We start from the raw sequence: 25,015 nt of genomic DNA, 5'->3' as shown, positions 1-25,015 counted from the left end.
CGTCATATTCCCTCACAAAATGCCATAATTCCGATCTCAGAACTTCACAACCCAAGGCTCTCATCTACCTGCTAGATGCCCCCATCCTGCCCATCATATTTTACTGCCCCATTAAACAAGATCTGGAAATGACACTTGGGTTGGTCTCTATGTTGACCTTAATGGATGGTCTATTCTCTAGTCATGATAATCCCTGCTCTAACCAGCCATTGGGAAACCTGTAAAGCTGACATGGAATGATGGCCTCTCCTGTGCAAGAGAGAATTGCCTCTGCTTTGGACTTTTGGCCTGTTTGGGATTGGGAACAATTTATTGATTCCATGGCCCAGTATTCTGGAGTCCCAACCCTAATAGATCTCTTCTCACCCATGCATGACCATGTGCTGTGAGAGTTAATATTCAGTTGCACAGTCATCTATTAACCTGATTGTTACTTCCTTCACCCTGACTTTCATTATATGTTCTTTGTTTTTGCTTTAGAGTTTATTGCAAAGTGCATAGCAATCAAATGGAAAATTCACCACCCAGCGAACAATCTAACAGTAAGTTGATGTGTTGAATATTTCATTCTCTCTCTAGCAGGAGTATAACCCGTGGCAAGAGCTTCTACATGTGGAGTCTTTTAACCTAGGGGGACTGTTGCATTGCAGCTCAGGAAATTCTGCCGCTCTTATTTCGGAAGAATGTGCAGGTTGATGATCAACCTGTTTGGCCACAATATGAACACATCTGTGCCCATCAAGTCCTGGGGTGGGACTCAAACCTGGAGCTTCTGGCTACCCACCAAACTACAAAATCTCTTGCATATTTCATTAGCACCCCTATTTTCACTCAGTGTAAAGAGTGGACTTGTAAAAATATCTTGACAGCTTTGTACCAGAATCTACTACTTGCCAACGCGGTTAGTTAAATATTTGGTTGGTTTTAGAACATAGAACATAGAACATAGAACATTACAGCGCAGAACAGGCCCTTCGGCCCACGATGTTGCACCGACCAGTTAAAAAAAAACTGTGACCCTCCAACCTAAACCAATTTCTTTTCGTCCATGAACCTATCTACGGATCTCTTAAACGCCCCCAAACTAGGCGCATTTACTACTGATGCTGGCAGGGCATTCCAATCCCTCACCACCCTCTGGGTAAAGAACCTACCCCTGACATCGGTTCTATAACTACCCCCCCTCAATTTAAAGCCATGCCCCCTCGTGCTGGATTTCTCCATCAGAGGAAAAAGGCTATCACTATCCACCCTATCTAAACCTCTAATCATCTTATATGTTTCAATAAGATCCCCTCTTAGCCGCCGCCTTTCCAGCGAAAACAATCCCAAATCCCTCAGCCTCTCCTCATAGGATCTCCCCTCCATACCAGGCAACATCCTGGTAAACCTCCTCTGCACCCTCTCCAAAGCCTCCACATCCTTCCTGTAATGTGGGGACCAGAACTGCACACAGTACTCCAAGTGCGGCCGCACCAGAGTTGTGTACAGTTGCAACATAACGCTACGACTCCTAAATTCAATCCCCCTACCAATAAACGCCAAGACACCATATGCCTTCTTAACAACCTTATCTACTTGATTCCCAACTTTCAGGGATCTATGCACACATACACCTAGATCCCTCTGCTCCTCCACACTATTCAAAGTCCTCCCGTTAGCCCTATACTCAACACATCTGTTATTCCTACCAAAGTGAATTACCTCACACTTCTCCGCATTAAACTCCATCCGCCACCTCTCGGCCCAACTTTGCAACCTGTCTAAGTCTTCCTGCAGACTACGACACCCTTCCTCACTGTCTACCACACCACCGACTTTGGTGTCATCAGCAAATTTGCTAATCCACCCAACTATACCCTCATCCAGATCATTAATAAATATTACAAACAGCAGTGGCCCCAAAACAGATCCCTGAGGTACACCACTTGTAACCGCACTCCATGATGAATATTTACTATCAACCACCACCCTCTGTTTCCTATCCGCTAGCCAATTCCTGATCCAATTTCCTAGATCACCCCCAATCCCATACATCTGCATTTTCTGCAGAAGCCTACCATGGTGAACCTTATCAAACGCCTTACTAAAATCCATATATACCACGTCCACTGCCTTGCCCCCATCCACCTCCTTGGTCACTTTCTCAAAAAACTCAATAAGGTTAGTAAGGCACGACCTACCTGCCACAAAACCATGCTGACTATCACCTATCAATTCATTACTCTCCAAATAACTATAAATCCTATCCCTTATAATTTTTTCCAACATCTTGCCGACAACAGAAGTGAGACTCACCGGTCTATAATTCCCGGGGAAGTCTCTGTTCCCCTTCTTAAACAATGGGACAACATTCGCTAACCTCCAATCTTCTGGTACTATACCAGAGGCCAACGACGACCTGAAGATCAGAGCCAGAGGCGCTGCAATCACTTCTCTTGCCTCCCAGAGAATCCTTGGATAAATCCCATCCGGACCAGGGGATTTATCTATTTTCAGACCCTCCAGAATATCCTGCACATCCTCCTTATCAACTGTAATACTGTCTATTCTACTCCCTTGCAACCCAGTGTCCTCCTCAGCTATATTCATGTCCCCTTGCGTGAACACCGAAGAGAAATATTGGTTCAATGCTTCACCAATCTCCTCCGGTTCCACACATAACTTCCCTCTGCCATCTATAACTGGCCCTAAACTTGCCCTAACCAACCTTCTGTTCTTGACATACCTATAGAACGCCTTAGGATTCTCTTTAACCCTATCCGCCAAAGTCTTCTCATGTCCCCTTTTAGCCCTTCTAAGCTCGCTCTTCAACTCCCTCTTAGCCAATCTAAAGCTTTCTAGTGCACTACCCGAGTGCTCACGTCTCATCCGAACATAAGCCTCCTTTTTCTTTTTAACCAACAAAGAAACTTTTTTGGTGCACCACGGTTCCCTAGCCCTACCAATTCCTCCTTGCCTGACAGGGACATACCTATCACAGACTCGCAGTAGCTGCTCCTTGAAAAAACTCCACATGTCGGACGTTCCCAGTCCCTGTAATCTCCTAGTCCAACCTATGTTTCCTAATTCTCTCCTAATAGCCTCATAATTACCCTTCCCCCAGCTAAAACCACTGGCCCGAGGTTCATGCCTATCCCTTTCCATCACTAAGGTGAACGTAACCGAATTGTGGTCACTATCACCAAAATGCACACCAACTTCCAAGTCTAGCACCTGGTCTGGCTCATTTCCCAGCACCAGATCCAATATAGCCTCACCTCTAGTTGGCCTGTCTACATACTGAGTCAAAAAACCTTCCTGCACGCTTTGAACAAAAACTGACCCCTCTAACGAGCTAGAGCTATAACAATTCCAGTCAATATTAGTCAAGTTAAAATCCCCCATAACAATTGCCCTATTACTTTCACTCCTAAGCAGGATTGACTCCGCAATCCTTTCCTCAACCTCTCTAGAACTTTTAGGAGGTCTATAAAAGACTCCCAACAGGGTGACCTCTCCTCTCCTATTTCTAATCTCCGCCCATACTACCTCAACAGATAAGTCCTCATCAAACCTCCTCTCTGACACTGTGATACAATCTCTGACCAATAATGCTACCCCTCCCCCTCTTCTACCTCCTTCCCTACTTCGACTAAAACATTTGAACCCCGGGACCTGCAGCATCCATTCCTGCCCCTGCTCTATCCATGTCTCTGAAATAGCCACAACATCGAAGTCCCAGGTACTGATCCACGCTGCAAGTTCACCCACTTTATTGCGAATACTCCTGGCATTGAAGTATACACATTTCAAACCCTGCTCCACCCCACCTCTGCAATGCCGTGCATTGCAGTCCCCATCCATGCATCCCTCACTTTCAGCCCCACTACTCAGGATCCCTCCCCCCCCCCCGAATCAGTTTAAACCTCCCTGCATGGCCTTAGCAAATTTACCCCCCAGGATATTGGTCCCCTTCTGATTAAGGTGTAGACCATCCTTCTCATAGAGGTCACACCTTCCCCAGTACGAGCCCCAATTGCTTAAGTACCTGAACCCCTCCCTCCTGCACCATCCCCTCAGCCATGAATTCAAACCTTCCCTCTCCCTATTCCTCTCTAAACTATCCCGTGGTACAGGCAAGAGTCCAGAGATAACCACTCTGTCAGTCTTGGCCTTTAGTTTCCACCCCAACTCCATAAATCCCTGCCTAATATCCCCTTCCCCTATCCTCCCTATGTCGTGTGTCCCCACATGTACAATAACTTGTGGTTTATCTCCCTCCCCCCTAAGAGTCCTGAATACCCTGTCAGACACATCCCGGACCCCAGCCCCTGGTAGGCAACACACCAACCCTGAGTCCCTACCTTTAGTTCCGACCCTCCTATCTGTCCCCTTAATTGTGGAGTCCCCAATCACAAGGCCCAGTCTTTTACAGCCCCTAACCACCTGAGCTTTCTCACTCGGCTCACCCCCAGAGATCTGCTCTCTATGCTCAGTTGATTCCTCCTCAACTGTAGCCTCCAGCACCGAAAACCTATTATGGAGGGGAACCGCCCCAGGGGATTGTCTTCCCGATTGCTTCTTACCCCTCCTCCTGGCATTGACCCAAGCCTCATTTCTAGGAGTTACTATTTCTCTATAACTCCTATCAACTTCCACCTCCGCCTCCCGAATTATGCGGAGTTCCTCTACCTCCCCCTCCAGCTCCTTTACACGCTCCTCCAGAAGCTGCAATCTAATGCACTTCTTACAACTAAAATCTCCTGAAACACTACTGGATTTCCTCACCACATACATCCCACAGGAGATGCAGCATACTGCCTGAACTGCCATCCCTGAAGCCATTACCAGCACTTCTATTCACCCATACAGTATATAGCATCAAATAGGATGAACTTGAATTAGAGTTTCTTTTCAGTTAATCACGAAAAACCCAAGTCCTGTTGCATACTCTTAACAATAAGTGTGTAATCCTTGATGAAAGCGGCAAGGGAACGGGAGCTTTGCTCAATGGTTGGAGATACTCAGAGGTCCTACCACATCTAACGGCAGGAACTCATGAGAATATTTTCACTCCATTCCGTGCCTGGCGTAGAGTCTGGTTGAAGAATTGTCAAGTGGGAAAGCCTGTGATACAAGGCAGCAAACTGAGGATGGTCCTCCAGCAATCAAGAGGTTGAATCTTAGGCAGATTATGGCCTTGAAGATCACTTGGAGAGGTTCTGTACACTGGACCAAGTAGTTACCTCTGCATAGGTTATGTGAATTCCATCTGGAGAATCTTATCATGACTGAATATGACAAGATTAGATGTACCACATCACCCAATTTTCTAACTTGTTTCTTGATGGCATTTCCTTTTGTATTGGCATCAAGGAATCAAATGGCTGCCTAGGTTTTTGTGCATGTTATCCCACCTAAATTGAAAACAATGAGATGCTTCCTAATATCTCAGCTTTTTAAGAACATGAACAGTTGAGTCATGCGTCAGAATATCCCAGCTTCTGTCACCAGCCCATGGTGAATTAGCTGATCTCAGCCTAGATGGTTATAATTCCTCTAGAGATCCTCTATGAGCGGAGGATCAGGACTAGGTCATTGAGCCCCTCAGGCTTTTCCCACCATTTGATCAGATCACAGCTAATCTGTGACCTGTGCCAATGATTCAAATCCATTCCCAAACCTCATGATTCCTGGAGTCAATAAAATATAAATACTAAAGTGAATGTGAAAATTAATTGAGTACAAGGATAAAATTATAACTTAAAACATTAAATAGCAAGATAACATTTTGTACAGATTTTAGTAGATGGGCATCTACTTTGGTTGTGCATCTCAGTGCATGTTAAAATAAAGCGTGGTATGTGAAAATCTATGATAAATTAATTTTTTGTTATTCATTAGTACCCAAGTAAAGGAATAACTTATACATACATCGCACCTTTAAAAGGTTCAACAGTGTGGTCACTGTTCTAATGTGGGAGATATGACAACCAATTTACACACAATGTCTTACAAAAATAAATGTGACAATGACTCGAAAATCCATTTCAGTGTAGTGACAAATATGGGCCATGGCATTGGGGAGAATTCTTCTGCCCTTTAAAATAGTGCCATGGGGTATTTTACATCCACCTGTGAGGGTAGGTAGGACCACAGTTTAAACATCTCATTTGAAGAATGGCACCTCCAATAATGCAGTGCTCGCTCCCTCCGTGCCAGCCTAGATTTTACACTTAAGTCTTTCAAATGGAACTTGAACCCAGGACATTCTGACTCAGACAAGGTGCTACCATTGGAGGCAAGGCTGATACCTACTCACGATTTACAGTTAGTTAATATGAAATATCTACACATCTTGGAACACTAAGGTGCAATTTAGCATGAGCAGTCCACCTAACCTGCAAATCTTTGTGGGCTGTGGGAGGAAACCGGAGCACCCGAAGGAAACCCACACAGACACTGGGAGAACGTGCAAACTCCACACCCAGTCACCCAAGGGTGCAATTGAACCCGGGTCCCTGGAGCTCTGAGGCAGCAGTGCTAACCACTGTGATTCATAATGGGATGGATCTTCAATTTAAAATTGCCACTAAGATTTTTTGGCATTCATTTTAGTTATGTGGGTAATTTGAGTTACTGAATATTCAGATGAGACTGAAATCTGACCAGCTTGACAACTCTTTCAAGGTAATGATGTTGGCAGTGATACGGATGATGATGATGTTGCCAACAGGGAGGAGAATAATCTTCCTGAAGATTCCCATCCCAGGAGATCTTGGGCAGAAGCACCAGTAAGTAAACATCCTCCTTATAGTCAACTTTTGTGAACTTGTAATAGTTTGGAGTTTATTTAGAACAGTAATAGTACTTTGTAATTTGATTTCAGTGAAAAGGCAGATGCTAGTAAATTGCTACATCAGGCTGATTGAAAACTGCTTATATTGTTACTGGTGCTCTGAACTGAAAATTACTTAAGAAAGTTAGCCAAAAAACAGTACTTTGCTTATAAAGACCTTGGCCAAAAGTCTCCCTTCTACTAATTAATTATGGCTCTAACATTTCAGTCTTCCGTCTTTTGTGTAGACAGAAAGTTCAACAGACCATTCAAAGGTCTGTTGAGCTTGGGCAGGAATTTCCTGTTTGAGGGCATGTGTAGCCGGAGAATTCCTCCCCTCCCCCACTTATTTCAACATTGGCCTGAGAAACTTGGGAAAAGTTGTGTAGGGGGAAATATGAATGACTGTCCATTCCATTCATAGAATCCCTACATTGTAGAAGAGGCCATCAGGTCTGCAACGATTCTCCGAAAGGGCATCTTACCCAGGCCGTCTCCCCTGCCCTATTCCTGTAACCCCACACATTTACCATGCTGATCCACCTAACCTACACATCTTGTACACTAAGGGGCAATTTAGCATGGCCAATCCACCTAACCTGCACATCTTTTGAAGTGTGGGAGAAAACCGGAGCACCCGGAGGAAATCCACGCAGACACTGGGAGAACATGCAAACTCCGCACAGTCACCCAAGGCTGGAATTGAACCTGGGTCCCTGGCACTGTGAGGCAGCAGTGCTAACCACTGTGATTCATAATGGGAGAGGTCATCAATTTAAAATTATCACTAAGAGAGTGTGCAAGGAGGTTACCGAATGGAATGCCTTGTCACAGGGAGTGGTTGAAACAGAAACATTCCACACTTTTAAGATAAAAATGGAGCAATATTTGAAGAAGTTGTACATTTGGGATGGAGTGGGGTTGATAAAATTAATTTTGAATTGCTCTGGCGATGTGGCAGACAGCCGCAGAGGCCTGAATGGTCTTGTTCTGTGCTGTAAACTGTGATAAAGGAAGGTAATATCAACTGCTGACAGTCAATAGCACAGATTTGTCAGCCCCCACAGAACAGGTAACAGTGGTCATTGGCCACTAACCTCTTGTGCAGCAGATGCACTAGAATGAGGGCAGCACAGGAGCGTAAAGAATGTAGACAGTGCACCACTTGTAGGACCGGGATCCATGGTCACTGTGGAGGATGAGCAGAATGAGTGGACCTAGAGCTTTGTCTGGGATGCCCTGCCCTGCCTGGATCATGAAGATTTACAGTAACAATCAACCCTGTGTGCCCCCCCCCCCCCCCCCCCCCCCATACCACACGGACCTTCCAGGAACCTGTAGAGAACATCATAGGTGTGACATTCACTACAGCATTGAACAGATCATGCATTTAGATTAGAAACAACACAGGGCCAGCCCCTGATGTCCCGTAGCTCCACTCAGTACCTTTCTGCAGACTGACAGTGCACTTTTTATGAATACATACGTTTATAAAGATCTGAGCATTAAAAATTTGATTTGATGTGATTTTAATTACAAATTCTGAATGTATGAGATGATTTCAATTGTTCAAAAAACGTTTTCAATTTATGATGCATACAGCAGTTTTCTCATCTCTCAGAACCTTGATTTTTATGGCATTGTCCAATTTTCAATTTTTTGCATTTCCAACTCTACAAGTCAAGTTCCAAATGCACACCAAGGACCAAAAGAAATAGGTAAGTGATGTTATGTCACAATAAATTGTCTTAATAGACCACACTTTTCTTTTGAAGTGTCAGCTTGACTGATTTTGGTAAGAATGTTGCCTCTGGGTCCAATGGGTTTGAATTTATAACCAGGATTTGACCAGAATAGTCAATGTTCCACTCAAATACTGAGGGGCAATATTGCATTCTGAAGGTGCCAATGTTTGGATAAGATGTTAAACCAGGCTTCCTCTAACGATTCATATGGATGTTAAAAATTCTCTGCTGCTATTCTCGGAGCAGGTTGTTCTCATGTCCTGGTGAATGTTTCTCTAGCAAACCTTAAAACAGAGCGAATCACCATAATACACAGCTGGTGCAGATGTTTGTCACATTTTTCTACAGCAGTCATTGCATTTCCAGACCGAAAAAGCAGTTCATTCAGGAAATATTTTGAGGATAAACTTTGGACGAAAGTATTTCATCACAAATAAAAGATGCATTCTCTTGACTTCTATATCTGGCCACCGTATAGTAGTATTGTGGACAACTCTTGCTTACCTTGGCAGATATGTCATAATGAATAGATTGTTCTTTGTGCTCAGATATCCTTTATGCCATCAGATAAAGTCAACCAAACCATACCGATGATGCTATCTGCATGCACAATTGTAAAGGCAAAATAACTGCAGATGCTGGAGTCTGAAACAAAAACAGAAAATGCTGGAAAATTTCAGCAGATGTGGCAGCATCTGTTGACACCTGGTTATAAATATTGTTTGATTATATATGGAGCATGACACATTCTGCGGGAGATGCCGGCATGGCGGTGACGTTACTGGATTAAAAATCCAGAAGCGACAGGCACAGATGCTGCCGGACTTCTGAGTTGTCCAGCATTCTCTGTTTTTATTATTAATATTCTGGGGACATGGGTTCAAATCCCATTACGGCAACTCACTCCCTTAGCCCCCCCACATGACCGCGCACACACTGATGGCAATTTCTTATATATTTACAGATTAAAGCTCTTTCGTAGAACTGTACTTGAGCATTACCTTTTTTTCCACTGTTGCTAAATCAGACCTGCTTGTCTGAGTGCTGGATCGAGCAGACATTTACCCCAACTAATAATGGACAAGACTGAAACCATTGTATTTACCCCCTGCTCCAAACTCTAATCCATACCACTGACTCCAACCCTCTCCTTAGCATTGTCTAAGACTAAATCTGATTGATTGAAACTTGATTCCACATTTAACCCTGAGATTAACTTTTTACCACATGTTTGCACCATCACTAAGACTGCCTATTTAACATTGTCCGACTCTGTCGCTGTCCCAGCTCATCTGTAGCTGAAACCCTCATTCATGCTTTTGTTGCGTCTAGATTTGACTGTTCCAAAGCACTCCCACATTCTGCTCTCCATAACCAAAACTCTGCTGCTAGTGCCCTCACTCATATCAAGGCAAAGTGTCCATCACCCTGTGCTCACTAACTTACACTGGCTCCCATATGAGCTATGTCTTGATTTTGAAATTCTCATCCTTGTTTTCAGAGCTCTCTATGGTCTTGCCCCTCCCTATCTCTGTAGTCTCCTGTGGCCCAACATTCTCAGAGGAATCTGTGCTCAATTAATTCTGGCCTCGTGGGCAGCCTTGATGTCAATCATTGCATCATTGATGGCCATGCCTTCCTTCAGTTATCTAGGTTCTGGAATACCTTCCCTGCATCGCCAGCTTTACTTCTTAAAAGCTCCTGTAGACCAAGCTTTTGGTCATTGGACCTAGTACCTCGGTATGTGGCTTGTTGTCCTGTTTTGTTTTCTAATGTTCCTCTGACTTGGGATGTTTCATTATGTCAAAGGCACAATGTAGGTACAAATTATTGAATGTGGAAGATGAGTAATCTTGCCACAATAAAATCGATCTTTGACTATGTCCAATAGTGTAAAATGGGCTGCTAACTCAATGGAACCTAATCAGATGTAAAAATGTTTGGGCGTTGGGACCATTTCTTTAGCCCACCTCCTGTAAAAGGGCACAGCATGAGAACACGTTGGGGAGCTGACCCAATGCTCCCCTTTCCAAATTTACTCAGCCTGGCCTCCAAGGCTCTTCCTGTGGGGCTGATAGATTCTACCCATAATCATCTGTTTTGCACTATCACGCAAGGTTAAGATGTTATTCCTGTAACGCTGCATTCATAATTTTTAAAATGCTTTCTTATTTAAGGGTGATCAGTTCTGACACAGATGAAAGTGACGAGTTGCCAATATTTCTTTACAATACGCAAAACACCGATGAATCTCGTAAGTAACAAGGTTTGCTTTCACAGTTGTGAATATTTGTACAGGCTTATTGTTCATCTAAGGAAGGGAAATGTTGCCATGACAACACATAATAGCCAACATTAATAGAATTACATTATATGGTTGCTCTTAGCCGTGGAATATTCTGGAATACCCTGGCCTGCATGTGTTGACAGTTCGGTGGTAAATCAAAATCTGGCCCTACAGCAACTGATAATTACATAAGTTTATCATTTTCTCCAAAGTGTTAAATGATAATATGTTTATTGTTGCATGTGTACCATTTGTCCAAGATTGCTTATTAGATGAATAATGTATCCAATAAGACACACAGACTGTTCCATATTTATACAAGTGATCAAATCCACTGCAATATTGTTGGTATTGACAATCCCCCAATTTGGTGTCATCTGCAAATTTAGAAATTGTAGTTTTGATTCTAAAGTCCAAAATGTTAGTGTAAATTGTGAACATGGAAAATAGGAGTAGGAGTAGGCCATTTGGCCCTTCGAGCCTATTCTACCATTCAATTCAACACGATCATGGCTGATCCTCTATCCCAAGAGCAATGGCACACTGAATGATTATCCTTTACACCCAGTCTATTTCTATCTTGAATCTAGCTAGTAATTCATTTGCCACGTGTTCCCTGATTCCACTTTCTCTGACATTATTCATTAGTCTATTATGGGGCACCCTTTCAAAAGTCTTTTGAAAATCCAGATAAATTATATCTATTACATTACCATTGTCTATGCTCTCTGCTACCTCCTCAGAAAATTCAACCAGGTAGGGTGGCACGGTGGCACAATGGTTAGCATTGCTGCCTCACAGCACCAGGGACCCGGGTTTGATTCCAGGCTTGGGTCACTGTGCAGAGTCTGCATGTTCTCCTCTTGTCTGCGTGGGTTTCCTGCGGGTGCTCCGGTTTCCTCCCACAGTTTGAAAGACGTGCTGGTTAGGTGCATTGACTCAAACAGGCACCGGAATGTGGCAACCAGGGGAATTTCATAGTAACTTCATTGCAGTGATAATGTAAGCTTTACTTGTGACTAATAAATAAACTTTAAACTTTTTTTAAACAAACTTTTGCCATTTGAAATTCATACTATTAAATATTATATTTCTAATTTCTCGATGTTCTTCTTTCCTCTCCTTTAGTAACAATTCTATTACTTTTCCTACCAGTGATTTTAAGGTGACAGGTCTATAATTCCCTGAACACGTTCTTTCCCATTTCTTAAATATTGGAATGGCCAGTGCTCTGACACTACACTATTTTTCTAACAAATTAGATGTAGCTGTATCTCAGTAATTGCTATTATGCCTGGTTCCTCCCAATGGATGATTTCTACAGTACCCCTGTTTTATTATGGATACCATACATTGCTGTACGGAAATTTTAGGATTTCCTCTTACTTTATGTTTAATCTTTTTAGACTGCTGTTCAATGGGTGGAATTTTACAGCCCCACACCAGGAGCCAATTGGCAGGCAGGACGGGGTGGTAAAGTCAGATGTCATGGTGGCAGTATTGTGCCCTACACCTGCCTGCCTCTACTGGTATCAGCCGCAAGGCATCAGGTGGCCTGTCTACCCTTGGGCCAATTGATGCCCTTAATTGGCCAATTAGTAGTTACCTGTTACTTTTCTCTTTGGTTGCTCGTTATATGCCGGGGGAATAGAATATATGAGATGGTTTCCCATTGCCTTCCTCGTGTGCTTGAAGGAAGCACAAATCCTTTCCCCAAAGGATCCTCCACCTGTAAGCAGACAATGTCCCTTGAGATTCTAGCTCTTCCACCATCGCCACTGAGAGTACACTGGTCCCACCACTGACCATGGCTCGTAACCTGAGCACGGGACCCTAACTTGGGCCTGGGACGACCCCCTGAGGTTTCAAATGATTCTTCTACCCCTCCATAGAATTGTATAGAATGTGAAATATCACTTAAGTTTGCTGTACATGCAAAATAGATTTACATGATTTGGACTTTATTGTTTCTCGACAGCATGAAATTCTGATCAAATTATTTACACCTTTGTTTAGTATATTTAATTATCGTCACTACCAACCCCCGTGCAAACAACAGCAACACAAATCTGGTCATTAACACCCCTTATCTATAATTGTCACCCTGAAGTCACAACAAGCTGTTTTAGGAATATAGTTCCCTGGAAATGCTCTCCCGTAATTAACCTTTAATGGGGAAATTGTTCTGTTTGTTTAGGAAATTAAAATTATATTTAAAACAGTGAAGTGAGTTTGGAATATGGTAAATTCAGTCAGATACGTACAGGCAGAATCTCTTGAATAAAGTGGTGTTGACACAACTAAATTTATCAAGAAATGAAATGGTTGTCGTATTTACATTTCCTACAGAAACTGGATCCAAACAAAGGAAGCTTGAAAATGATGATCAAACACAAAATCAGGAGGTAATGTGATGGAAACTTTATCTCAGCTCATAAAATAGTTTAACCTTTGGATTTGTCCGCCTGAACGTATATATTTCATAACGAATAATGGGAATGGTGAAAGTTCCAATTTATCAATGATCGAGTCTCAACTGACATAAAAAACTGCTCACTCCATCAAATTGCCAAAAGGAAATTAAATGATCTGTTGGCTAATTTTGGGACATGGCTGGTGCTGAATAGTTGCCACATTTACCTACGTAACAACCTGGACCGAGCTGAATGATGTGACTTATTGCCAGTTCCCATTTTTGCTCTCCGCATCAATTTTTATATTATTCTTATTTCAGGAATTCTCTAATCCCAACTCCGAACATTTTGCGGAAAATAGGACCAACTCTTCAAATGGTATGTTTAACTGTCAGAGATTTAAATTAAAAGTAACACAAGATCTTAATATTATGTACGGTTGTTGAATAAACTGGAAGAAATTCAAAAGTAATAGCAATACAACTGAAACCATGCTCACTTTATCATCATAAGGGGCATATTGTCAAATCAATTATACTTATCACTTGGTATAATTAGGTAGAATTTGGAGATCCATTCTTGGAAATAGGAGTGGGCCATTCAGCCCATCGAGCCTGCTCTGCCATTTAATATAATCATGACTGATCATCCACTTCAATACTGTTTTTCCCCACACTATCCCCATAAACGTTTGTCGTTGGCATTTAGAAATCTGTCAGTCTCTGCTTTAAATATACTCATTGATTGAGCTTCCACAGCCCTCTAGGTTAGAGATTTCCAAAGATTCACAATTCTCTGAGTAAAGAATTGTCTCCTCATCTGTTAGGAAGCCTAAATGGCTGCTCCCCTTATTTTGAAATTGTATCCCCCTGGTTCTAGACTCTTCAACCAGGAAAAACATCTGACTAGCATCTACCCTGTCTATTCCTTTAAGTATTTCGCAGGTTTCAATGACATCACCTCTCATTCTTCAAAACTCTAGAGACTATAGGCCCAGTTTCGCCAATCTCTCTTCATAAGACAGTCCCTCCAACCCAGGAACAAGTCCAGTGAATCTTCGTACACTCCTGCTACGTTAGTGATATCCTTCCTAAGGAAAGGGGACCAAAACTGCACATGGTACTCTAGGATGTAGAATATCCTGGAGGCTTATCATCCTTCAGTCCCATTAATGTCTCCAACAGAATTTGCTTACTAATACTAATTTCCTTCAATTCCTCACTCTCATCCCATGGATTTCTAATTCTGGAAGATCTCTTGTATCTTCCTCAGAGAAGATGGACACAAAGTAATTGTTTAGTTTCTCTGCAAGAGCAGGTCAGAAACTGGCTATGCTATGGCAAATAACTCATTTCCTGACTCCCCTAAACCTTTCTAGCATCTACAAGGCACAGGTGAGGGGTTGTTAGAATGTTCTCCACTTGCCTGGATGAATGTAGCTGCAACAACACACAGGAAATGGAACACCATCCAGGAAAAAGCAGCCCATTTGATTGGTACCCCATTCACCACCTTAAACATTCATTGAGGCACAGTTCCAGCAGTGTATACCATCTATACGATGCACTGCAGCAACTTTCCAAGCGTCCTTCGACAGCACTTTTCAAATTTGTGACCTCTACTACCTAGAAGGACAAGGGCAACACTTTGATGGGAACACCATCATTTCCAAGTCCCTCCAGTCATACACCAGCCCAACAGGATTACTGCCTGTGCCACGGGAAGGTGAGGGCAGGAATGGAGTGAGGTGGAAGATGAATGTGTGGCTGAGGGACTGGTGCAGGGGGCAGGGATTCAGGTTCCTGGACCATTGGGACCTCTATAGGGGCAGGGGTGATCTGTATACAAAAAACGGGTGGAACTTGAATCACAGGGGGACCAATATCCTGGCCGGTAGGTTGGCTAAGGCTACTGGGGAGAATTTAAACTAGATAGGTTGGGGGGAGGGGAGCTAGAAGAGTTGACTAGGATCAAGGAACTAATTGATGGGGGGGAGGATGCAGGGGTAAGGGGAATTACAAAATTAATGGTAGAGGAGAGGGTGCAAGTGAATGAAGGCGGTAATTTAGATAAGGGAGTAGAGGGTGTTCGCGACTCATCAAAGCGGGTCCAGATAAAAGCTGGAATAAGGACACTTTGCCTGAATGCACGAAGCATTCGGAACAAGGTAAATGAGTTGATGGTGCAAATCAGCACAAGTGGGTACGATCTAGTGGCCATTACAGAAACGTGGCTGAAAGGTGACCAGGACTGGGAGATGAATATCCAGGGGTATCAGGTGTTTAGGAAGAATAGACAGGAAGGAAAAGGTGGTGGGGTCGCGCTATTAATAAGAGATAATATCAGGGTAGTACTGAGGGATGACATAGGCTCTGAGGAACAAAACGTGGAATCATTATGGGTAGAGATGAGGAATAGTCGAGGGAGAAAGTCACTAGTAGGTGTGGTATATAGGCCCCCAAATAATAATGTTGAGGTAGGGATGGCTATAAACAAGCAGATAAGGGATGCGTGTAAAAACGGAACGGCAATAATCATGGGGGACTTCAACATGCACATTGACTGGCAGACTCAAGTCGGTAAGGGTGGAATGGAGGAAGAGTTCTTAGAATGCTGTCGGGATAGTTTCCTTGAACAGCATGTTACGGAACGAGCTATTTTGGATCTGGTATTGTGTAACGAGGTAGGTAGAATTAAGGATCTTATTGTGAAGGACCCTCTTGGGTCTAGTGACCACAATATGGTCGAATTTCTGATTCAGATGGAAGAGGAGAAAGTTTGGTCCCAAACCAGTGTCCTCTGTTTGAACAGAGGGAAATATGATAGGATGAGGGATGAATTGGCTAAGGTAGACTGGGAGAGCAGGCTGGCAGGTAGGATAGCTGAGGAACAGTGGAGGATTTTTAAGGAGATCCTTTTCAGTTCTCAGCAAAAATATATTCCAGCAAAAAACAAGGATTGTAAGAAAAGGGAGAACCAGCCGTGGATAACGAAGGAAATAAAGGAGAGTATTAAAATAAAAACAGCTGCGTACAGAGTGGCCAAAAATAGTGGAGAAACAAGTGATTGGGAAAAATTTAAGAAACAACAAAGAGAGACTAAGAAAGCGATAAAGAAAGGAAGGATAGACTATGAAGCTAGGCTAGCAATTAATATAAAAAATGATAGTAAAAGTTTTTATAAATATATAAAAAGGAATAGAGTGGCTAGAGTGAATGTTGGACCCTTGGAGGACGAGAGGGGGGAGTTAATAGTGGGAAATGAGGATATGGCTGAGTCTTTAAATAAGTTTTTTGTGTCGGTCTTCACGGTGGAGGACACAAATAGTTTGCCAAATATTAACGATAGAGGGTTGGCAGCAGGAGAAATACTTAATACAATTAATGTTACCAGAGAGGCAGTGCTGGGTAGACTAATGGGACTGAAGGTGGACAAGTCCCCGGGTCCGGATGGAATGCATCCCAGGGTATTGAAAGAAATGTCAGAGGTAATAGTGGATGCGTTAGTGATTATTTATCAAAACTCGTTGCATTCTGGGGTAGTGCCGGTTGATTGGAAAACGGCTAATGTTACGCCGCTGTTTAAAAAAGGAAGGAGACAAAAGGCGGGTAACTATAGGCCGGTCAGCTTAACGTTTGTAGTAGGGAAAATGCTGGAATCCATTATTAAAGAGGAGATAGCAGGGCATCTGGATAGAAATGGTTCGATCAATCAGACGCAGCATGGATTCATGAGGGGAAAGTCGTGCTTGACGAACATGTTGGATTTTTATGAAGATGTGACTAGGGCGGTTGATGGAGGAGAACCGGTGGATGCGGTGTTTTTGGATTTCCAAAAGGCGTTTGATAAGGTTTGATAAAAGGCTGCTGAAGAAGATTAGGGCACACGGAGTTGGGGGTAGTGTGTTAAAGTGGATTGGGGACTGGCTATCCGACAGGAAGCAAAGAGTCGGAATAAATGGGTGTTTTTCCGGTTGGAGGAAGGTAACTAGTGGCGTGCCGCAGGGATCGGTACTCGGGCCGCAACTATTTACCATTTATATAGATGATCTGAAGGAGGGGACGGAGTGTAGGGTAACGAAGTTTGCAGACGACACAAAGATAAGTGGAAAAGTGAATCGTGTGGAGGACGGAGAAGATCTGCAGAGAGACTTGGACAGGCTGAGTGAGTGGGCGAGGATATGGCAAATGGAGTATAACGTTGAGAAATGCGAGGTTATACACTTTGGAGGAAATAATAACAAATGGGATTACTATCTCAATGGAAACAAATTAAAACATGCTACCGTGCAAAGGGACCTGGGGGTCCTTGTGCATGAGACGCAAAAGCCCAGTCTGCAGGTGCAGCAGGTGATCAAGAAGGCAAATGGGATGTTGGCCTATATTGCGAGGGGGATAGAATATAAAAGCAGGGATGTCTTGATGCACCTGTACAGGGCATTGGTGAGGCCGCAGCTGGAATACTGTGTGCAGTATTGGTCCCCTTATATGAGGAAGGATATATTGGTATTCGAGGGAGTGCAGAGAAGGTTCACCAGGTTGATGCCGGAGATGAGGGGTTTGGATTATGAGGAGAGGCTGAGGAGATTGGGTTTGTACTCGTTGGAGTTTAGAAGGATGAGGGGGGATCTTATGGAGACTTATAAGATAATGCGGGGGCTGGATAGGGTGGAGGCGGAGAGATTCTTTCCACTTAGTAAGGAAGTTAAAACTAGAGGACACAGCCTCAAAATAAAGGGGGGTCGGTTTAAGACAGAGTTGAGGAGGAACTTCTTCTCCCAGAGGGTGGTGAATCTCTGGAATTCTCTGCCCACTGAGGTGGTGGAGGCTACCTCGCTGAATATGTTTAAAGCGCGGATGGATGGATTCCTGATCGGTAAGGGAATTAAGGGTTGTGGGGATCAGGCGGGTAAGTGGTACTGATCCACGTCAGATCAGCCATGATCTTATTGAATGGCGGGGCAGGCTCGAGGGGCTAGATGACCCACTCCTGCTCCTATTTCTTATGTTCTTATGTATCACCATTCCTGCATAATTGCTGCGTCAAATTCCTGGAACACTCTTCCTAACAGCACTGAAGATGTACCTACATCACATGGACTACAGCATTTCAAGAAGGCAGCTGATTAACACCTTCTCAAAGGCAATTAAGGGTGGATAATAAATGCCCGTTCTCCCAGTGGCGTCCACATCCCTTGAACAAATTTTAGAGAAATGCTTATGTTAACTTGCCAGTTATTTTTCCACGTCTTCCCAGGATTCTCTCCTTGAAGTCCAGTTTAAGGATGTTAATCATAGATAATCATAGAACCCTACAGTGCAGAAGGAGGCCATTCGACTCATCGAGCCTGCACCGACAGCAATCCCACCCGGGCCCTAACCCCATAACCCCAGATATTTACCCTTCTAATCCCCTTGATACTAAGGGGCAATTTAGCATGGCCAATCCACCTAACCTGCACATTTTTGGACTGGGAAATGGAGCACCCAAAGGAAACCCACGCAGACTCGGAGAAAACGTGCAAACTCCACACAGTTACCCAAGGCCGTAGTTGAACCCGGGTCCCTGGCGCTGTGAGGCAGCAATGCTAAGCACTGTGCCACCTTTGGGCATGTTTACCATGTTGTATCACGTGGTAAGACTGGAACAATGGAGTATGATGTTATAGCTTGATGCTACCTGATGTTAGCCGAAAATTTGCATGCAGCTGGGTTAGAGAGTTCAAGGAGGGCAAACCTGGTCTGGTTAACTTTATTCTTCAAATGACGAACAGGCATCAACTACAAATGTGCCAAGTAGTAACTCGATTAAAATCTAATGAAATGCAAGTTAAATCAGCAAGAGTTACAGGTCGCTGTGGGAACTTGTGACCCAGGCTGAAAGGCAAATAGCCATTCAGTTTGTTTTGCATCATGTTACTAAGACTGGAGGGGTAAATAAATTCTTCTCTTTTCCACTCCTGAGGGTAGTTATAACAAAGTTTGAATTTTTAAAAAGGTGTGACTCTTTTAATTCAGTATGTACATGACCGTATGTAAAGCGATATGAAGAGATAAACCAGCTAGGTAAAAGGTACAAACATGTCCTGATTATATGCATAGCCATGTGCACTAGCATGCAATATGGAATAGGTTGCAGGGTGGAGAAGGTAGAATTGCTAAGAGTTAAAGTCTGTAAGAAAGAAAAACATATATGTTCTAACATTTCTATGGTAGTCTTGAATTTCTAGTTTTTGTGGTTGATGCAAGTTGGTTATTTTTCGAGAGACAGTCTCTTTTAACTGTAATCTGTCTTTTTCCAAAGTGGTTGCTATGTCAAAGTTCCTTTAATCAAAATTCTCTATCTCTGTGATGTACTCCAAAGTACAACAGAGATAGGACCAGGAATTTGAAAATAGCAGGGAGAGAGAGATGCTATTACAATTCCATTCTACAGAATTCTTTCTAATACTGTAACAGTAAGCAGTCTCACAACAGGTTTATTTGGTAGCAAGAGCTTTCGGAGCCCTGCCCCTTCATCAGGTGAATGTGGGCACATATAGACACAGACTCAATTTATTAGATAATGGTTGGAATGCGAGTCTTTACAGGTAATCAAATCTTTACAGGTACAGACAATGCAAGTGGCGAGAGGGTTAAGTACAGGTTAATGAGGTGTGAATTGCCAGGACAGTTAGTGAGATTTTGCAAGCCCAGGCAAGTCGTGGGGGTTACAGATAGTGTGACATGAAACCAAGATCCTGGTTGAGGCCATCCTCACCTGTGCGGAACTTGGCTATCTGAAAGGCCTTCAAGACACAAGACAACGCAGAATCGCCGAGCAGAAACAGACAGCCAAGTTCCGTTCCCCTCCGAAAACTTGCGCTACCAAATAAACCTGTTGGACTTTAACCTGGTATTGTGAGACTTCTTACTGTGTTTACCCCAGTCCAATGCCGGCATCTCCACATCATAGATACTGTAACAAACAGACAAGTTTATAATCCCAGTTTTCCGTATGTGGGATTTTGACCATGTGGCAGCTGGCTATTGGTACACAATGGAGGGTATTAACGAATGAGCTTTGATCTTGCATTGTCAAAGCTATCAGGATGCCATCGAAACAAATCAGGGGTTCTTAACACCTTCCTTGCACAATGATTGTCATTAGTCTTCCTTTGTTCTGGGCAGTTTCAGAATGTCTGGTGGCCTACTGTCCTTATGTTTTGTAGGGAGTTCAGATAATGGCAGATGTGAAGTCCAAGTGTGAAATGAAACTGCCTAGACATGTCCCCTGGCAAATCCATGCTTGGAGGTTTCTAGAAACTTGGCCAATTTGTAGGCCAGGTGACAGCCATTTAAAAACACAATAAGCACAATCTTCCTAAAAAAGTCGTAGTGTCATAAAAATCTGAAAAGTTTGGCACTGCAATCTTCCCACACTATTAGTTTTTCTGGGGGGAAGGGGACTGGGAGACCTCCTCCCAGCAATCTACCCACCCCCTCTGATCATGGGTCTTTTGCTGTGTCTTGGGGTCTAGGCCAAAAATCTACCTGAATGCATCTCTCCTAAATCTCTCCTTAGTGTAAAGAACTTGTTGAATTTGTGAGAAAAGAGTTACAACTCTATCTAGAACTCAACGTAACACCGGATGCCACAGCCTGATCCTATGAGACTGTCAAAGGTATATTTAAGAGGTTCGCATCATCTCATTTTCTTGTACCCAAAAGAAGAAAAATGAATTAAAATGGATTGAATTAGAACAGGAAATACAACATTTAGAACAGCAACTCTAAAAGCAGCACTCATCCACTTTAATGGCCACCTTTACAAAGGCTCGCAGAGCAAAAGAGAAAATGCTGGAAAATCTCAGCAGGTCTGGCAGCATCTGTAAGGAGAGAAAAGGGCTGATGTTTCGAGTTCAGATGATCCTTTGTTCAGACAAAGTGTGTTTACGATTTGCAAACTAGAGATATTATGAACTTGGGAAGACGGAAAGCTATTGGTTGGCATTTCAATTTGGAAAACAGAAATGATGCAATATTGTTCCAAAACTGAAGTTACAGACACCCCATCACTTCTTGTCCAAACCAGAGCAAATCACTTCTGCTTTTGCTGATTTCGAAAGGAAATCACACAAGGATTCTGATACCTATAAGGATGTGGGAAAAATTAATGACTTTCTACAGGACAAGGTTATCAGAAAATAGCACTAAGGAATTAGACAAACCTATCACTGATTTGGAAATTGATGAAGCAATTGATGCACTTTAAAAAAGTCCTGATTTTTACAAAACCTTTAAAGACATACTTACACCTTTACGTCAACAGGTTTATCATCATTCACAAGAAACTGGATTGTTGGCTCCTTCATGGAGAGATGCAGGTCATTCATATAGAGGCTGGGACCCAACAAAGTGTGGGTCATATCACCCCATATCGTTACTTAGAGTCATAGCGTCATAGAGGTTTACAGCATGGAAACAGCCCTTTGGCCCAACTTATCCATGCCGTGCTTTTTTTTAAACCCCGAAGCTAGTCCCAATTGCCCGCATTTGGCCCATATCCCTCTATACCCATCTTACCCATGTAACTGTCTAAACGCTTTTTAAAAGACAAAATTGTACCCGCCTCTACTACTACCTCTGGCAGCCTGATCCAGACACTCACCACCCTCTGTGTGAAAAATCATGTCTTTCCCCTCTCACCTTAAACCTATGCCCTCTAGTTTTAGACTCCCCTGCCTTTGGGGAAAAGATATTGACTAGCTGATCTATGCCCCTCATTATTTTATAGACCTCTATATGATCTCCCCTCAGCCTCCTATGCTCCAGAGAAAAAAGTCCCAGTCAATCCAGCCTCTCCTTATAACTCAAACCATCAAGTCCATGTAGCATCCTTTCTGCACTCCTTCTGGTTTAATAATATCCTTTCTATAATAGGGTGACCAGAACTGTACACAGTATTCCAGTGTGGCCTCACCAGTGTCTTGAACAACTTCAACAAGATGTCCCAACTCCGTATTCAATTTTCTGACCAATGAAACCAAGCATGCTGAATGCCTTCACTACTCTGTCCACCTGTGGCTCCACTTTCAAGGAGTTATGAACCTGTACCTCTAGATCTCTTTGTTCTGTAACTCTCCCCAATGCACTCCCATTAAGTGAATAAATCCTGCCCTGGTTCAATCTACCAAAATGCATCACCTCGCATTTATCTAAATTAAACTCCATCTGCCATTCGCCAGCCCAGTGGTCCAATTGATCAAGATCCCTTTGCAATCCGAGATAACTTCCTCACTGTCCACTATGCCACCAATCTTGGTGTCATCTGCAAACTTACTAACCATGCCCCCAATATTCTTGTCCAAATCATTAATGTAAATGACATATAACAGTGGACCCAGCACTGATCCCTGAGGCACACCGCTGGTCACAAGCCTCCAGTTTGAAAAACAACCCTCTACAACCACCCTCTGGCTTCTGTCATCAAGCCAATTTTGTATCCATTTAGCTACCTCACCCTGGATCCCGTGAGATTTAACCTTATGCAACAACCTACCATACGGTACCTTGTCAAAGGCCTTGCTAAAGTCCATGTAGACAACATCAACTGCACTGCCCTCATCTACCTTCTTGGTTACCCCTTCAAAAAACTCAATCAAATTTGTGAGACGTGATTTTCCACTCACAAAGTCATGCTGACTGTCCCTAATCAGTCATTGTGTCTTTAAGTGTCTGTAAATCCTGTCTCTCAAAATACCTTCCAACAACTTACCCACCAAAGATGTGAGGCTCACCAGACTGTAGTTCCCAGGCTTTTCCCTGCAACCCTTTTTAAACAAAGGCACAACATTTGCCACTCTCCAATCTTCAGGCACCTCACCTGTGATTATCGATGATTCAAATATCTCTGCTAGGGGACCCGCAATTTCCTCTCGAGCCTCCCACAATGTCCTGGGATACACTTCATCAGGTCCCGGGGATTAATCTACCTTGATGCGCTTCAAGACTTCCAGCACCTCCTCTGTAATATGTGCATTCCTCAAGACATCACTATTTATTTCCCCAGTTCCCTAAATACGGATGAGAAATATTCATTTTAGGATCTCACCCATCTCTTGTAGATCCGCACATAGATGACCTTGTTGATCCTTAAGAGGCTTAAGGATCGCTTAATTGTGATCTGAAAGTTCTAACATCAATACTGACTCATAGAATAAATAGACTAATAACTGCGATTATACACCCAGACCAAACTGGATTTATAATGGGGCATAACTCTGGAGAGAATCTCTGTGGGCTCCTTATTATCATGTCACATCCCCAAAGTAGTGGAGTAGAAGCATTGATCTTATCTTTAGACGCTGAAAAGGCGTTTGACTGACTGTCATGGGTGCAACTAGTTCAGACTTTATCCGCCTGGGGTTTGGACCCAGATTATTTATTCAAGTCCATGGGCCTCTGTTAGAGTGAATGGTCATATATCTGAAGCCTTTGAGCTAGAGAAGGAGACAAGGCAAAGCTATTCTCCCAGGCCCCTTCTCTGTCGGCAAAGCTATTCTCCCAGGCCCCTTCTGTGCCATAGGTATAGAGCCCTTAGCACAAATGGTGAGGGACACAAAAGGTGTTATAGCCGGAGAAGAAGAGCACAAATGTCATTATATGCTGATGTTGTCCTGCTATAGTTAGCAGATCCTTCAGTGTCAATATTTTATTTGATAGAGAGTATTAAAAAGTTTGGTTATTATTCGGGGTGCAAAGTTGATATTGATAAAACTGAAGCGATGGAAATAAGTGGACAGATCCCCAACCATATTAAGACACAAAGTGCCTTTAAATGGCGCAGTCGGGGCATTAAATATCTTGGTATTCTTGTCTTACTATCAAATGATAGAATAGATGGAGCAAATTACACCAGTATCATTAACTACATCAAGAGTGATCCCGATCAGTGGCTGTCCCTACCCTCCTCTCTCTCTCTCTCTCTGTTAGGGCAGATTGAAGTTGTTAGGATGAATGTCCTTTCCAGATTGTTGTACGTGTTCCAGATGCTACCTATTCAAATTCCAAAATCTACATTCAATATGCTGGATCTCCCATTTCATATGGCAAGGAAAATGACCCAGAGTTCAATTTAAAACATTGCAGTTTACTAAGTCGGCAAGATGTTGGAAAAAATTATAAGGGATAGGATTTATAGTTATTTGGAGAGTAATGAATTGATAGGTGATAGTCAGCATGGTTTTGTGGCAGGTAGGTCGTGCCTTACTAACCTTATTGAGTTTTTTGAGAAAGTGACCAAGGAGGTGGATGGGGGCAAGGCAGTGGACGTGGTATATATGGATTTTAGTAAGGCGTTTGATAAGGTTCACCATGGTAGGCTTCTGCAGAAAATGCAGATGTATGGGATTGGGGGTGATCTAGGAAATTGGATCAGGAATTGGCTAGCGGATAGGAAACAGAGGGTGGTGGTTGATAGTAAATATTCATCATGGAGTGCGGTTACAAGTGGTGTACCTCAGGGATCTGTTTTGGGGCCACTGCTGTTTGTAATATTTATTAATGATCTGGATGAGGGTATAGTTGGGTGGATTAGCAAATTTGCTGATGACACCAAAGTCGGTGGTGTGGTAGACAGTGAGGAAGGGTGTCGTAGTTTGCAGGAAGACTTAGACAGGTTGCAAAGTTGGGCCGAGAGGTGGCGGATGGAGTTTAATGCGGAGAAGTGTGAGGTAATTCACTTTGGTAGGAATAACAGATGTGTTGAG

At 43.1% G+C, this 25,015-nt stretch overlaps 1 protein-coding gene across 1 annotated transcript in view; it reads left to right on the top strand.

The window, feature by feature from the left end:
• Nucleotides 1–25,015, top strand: part of LOC144506244 (uncharacterized) — a 172,485-nt gene that overhangs the window by 123,950 nt on the left and 23,520 nt on the right. The window contains exons 27-32 of the mRNA XM_078232103.1: nucleotides 481–542; nucleotides 6,673–6,776; nucleotides 8,501–8,538; nucleotides 10,743–10,819; nucleotides 13,202–13,257; nucleotides 13,587–13,644. Of these exons, the coding sequence (XP_078088229.1) occupies nucleotides 481–542; nucleotides 6,673–6,776; nucleotides 8,501–8,538; nucleotides 10,743–10,819; nucleotides 13,202–13,257; nucleotides 13,587–13,644 (395 nt within the window). The remainder of the gene's footprint in view (nucleotides 1–480; nucleotides 543–6,672; nucleotides 6,777–8,500; nucleotides 8,539–10,742; nucleotides 10,820–13,201; nucleotides 13,258–13,586; nucleotides 13,645–25,015) is intronic.

The sequence above is a fragment of the Mustelus asterias genome, chromosome 17 (genome assembly GCF_964213995.1).
Source record: "Mustelus asterias chromosome 17, sMusAst1.hap1.1, whole genome shotgun sequence".
Taxonomy (NCBI): Eukaryota; Metazoa; Chordata; class Chondrichthyes; order Carcharhiniformes; family Triakidae; genus Mustelus; species Mustelus asterias.
Note: the sequence above shows the minus strand (reverse complement) of the source record. Positions and strands in the feature narration are given on the sequence as shown.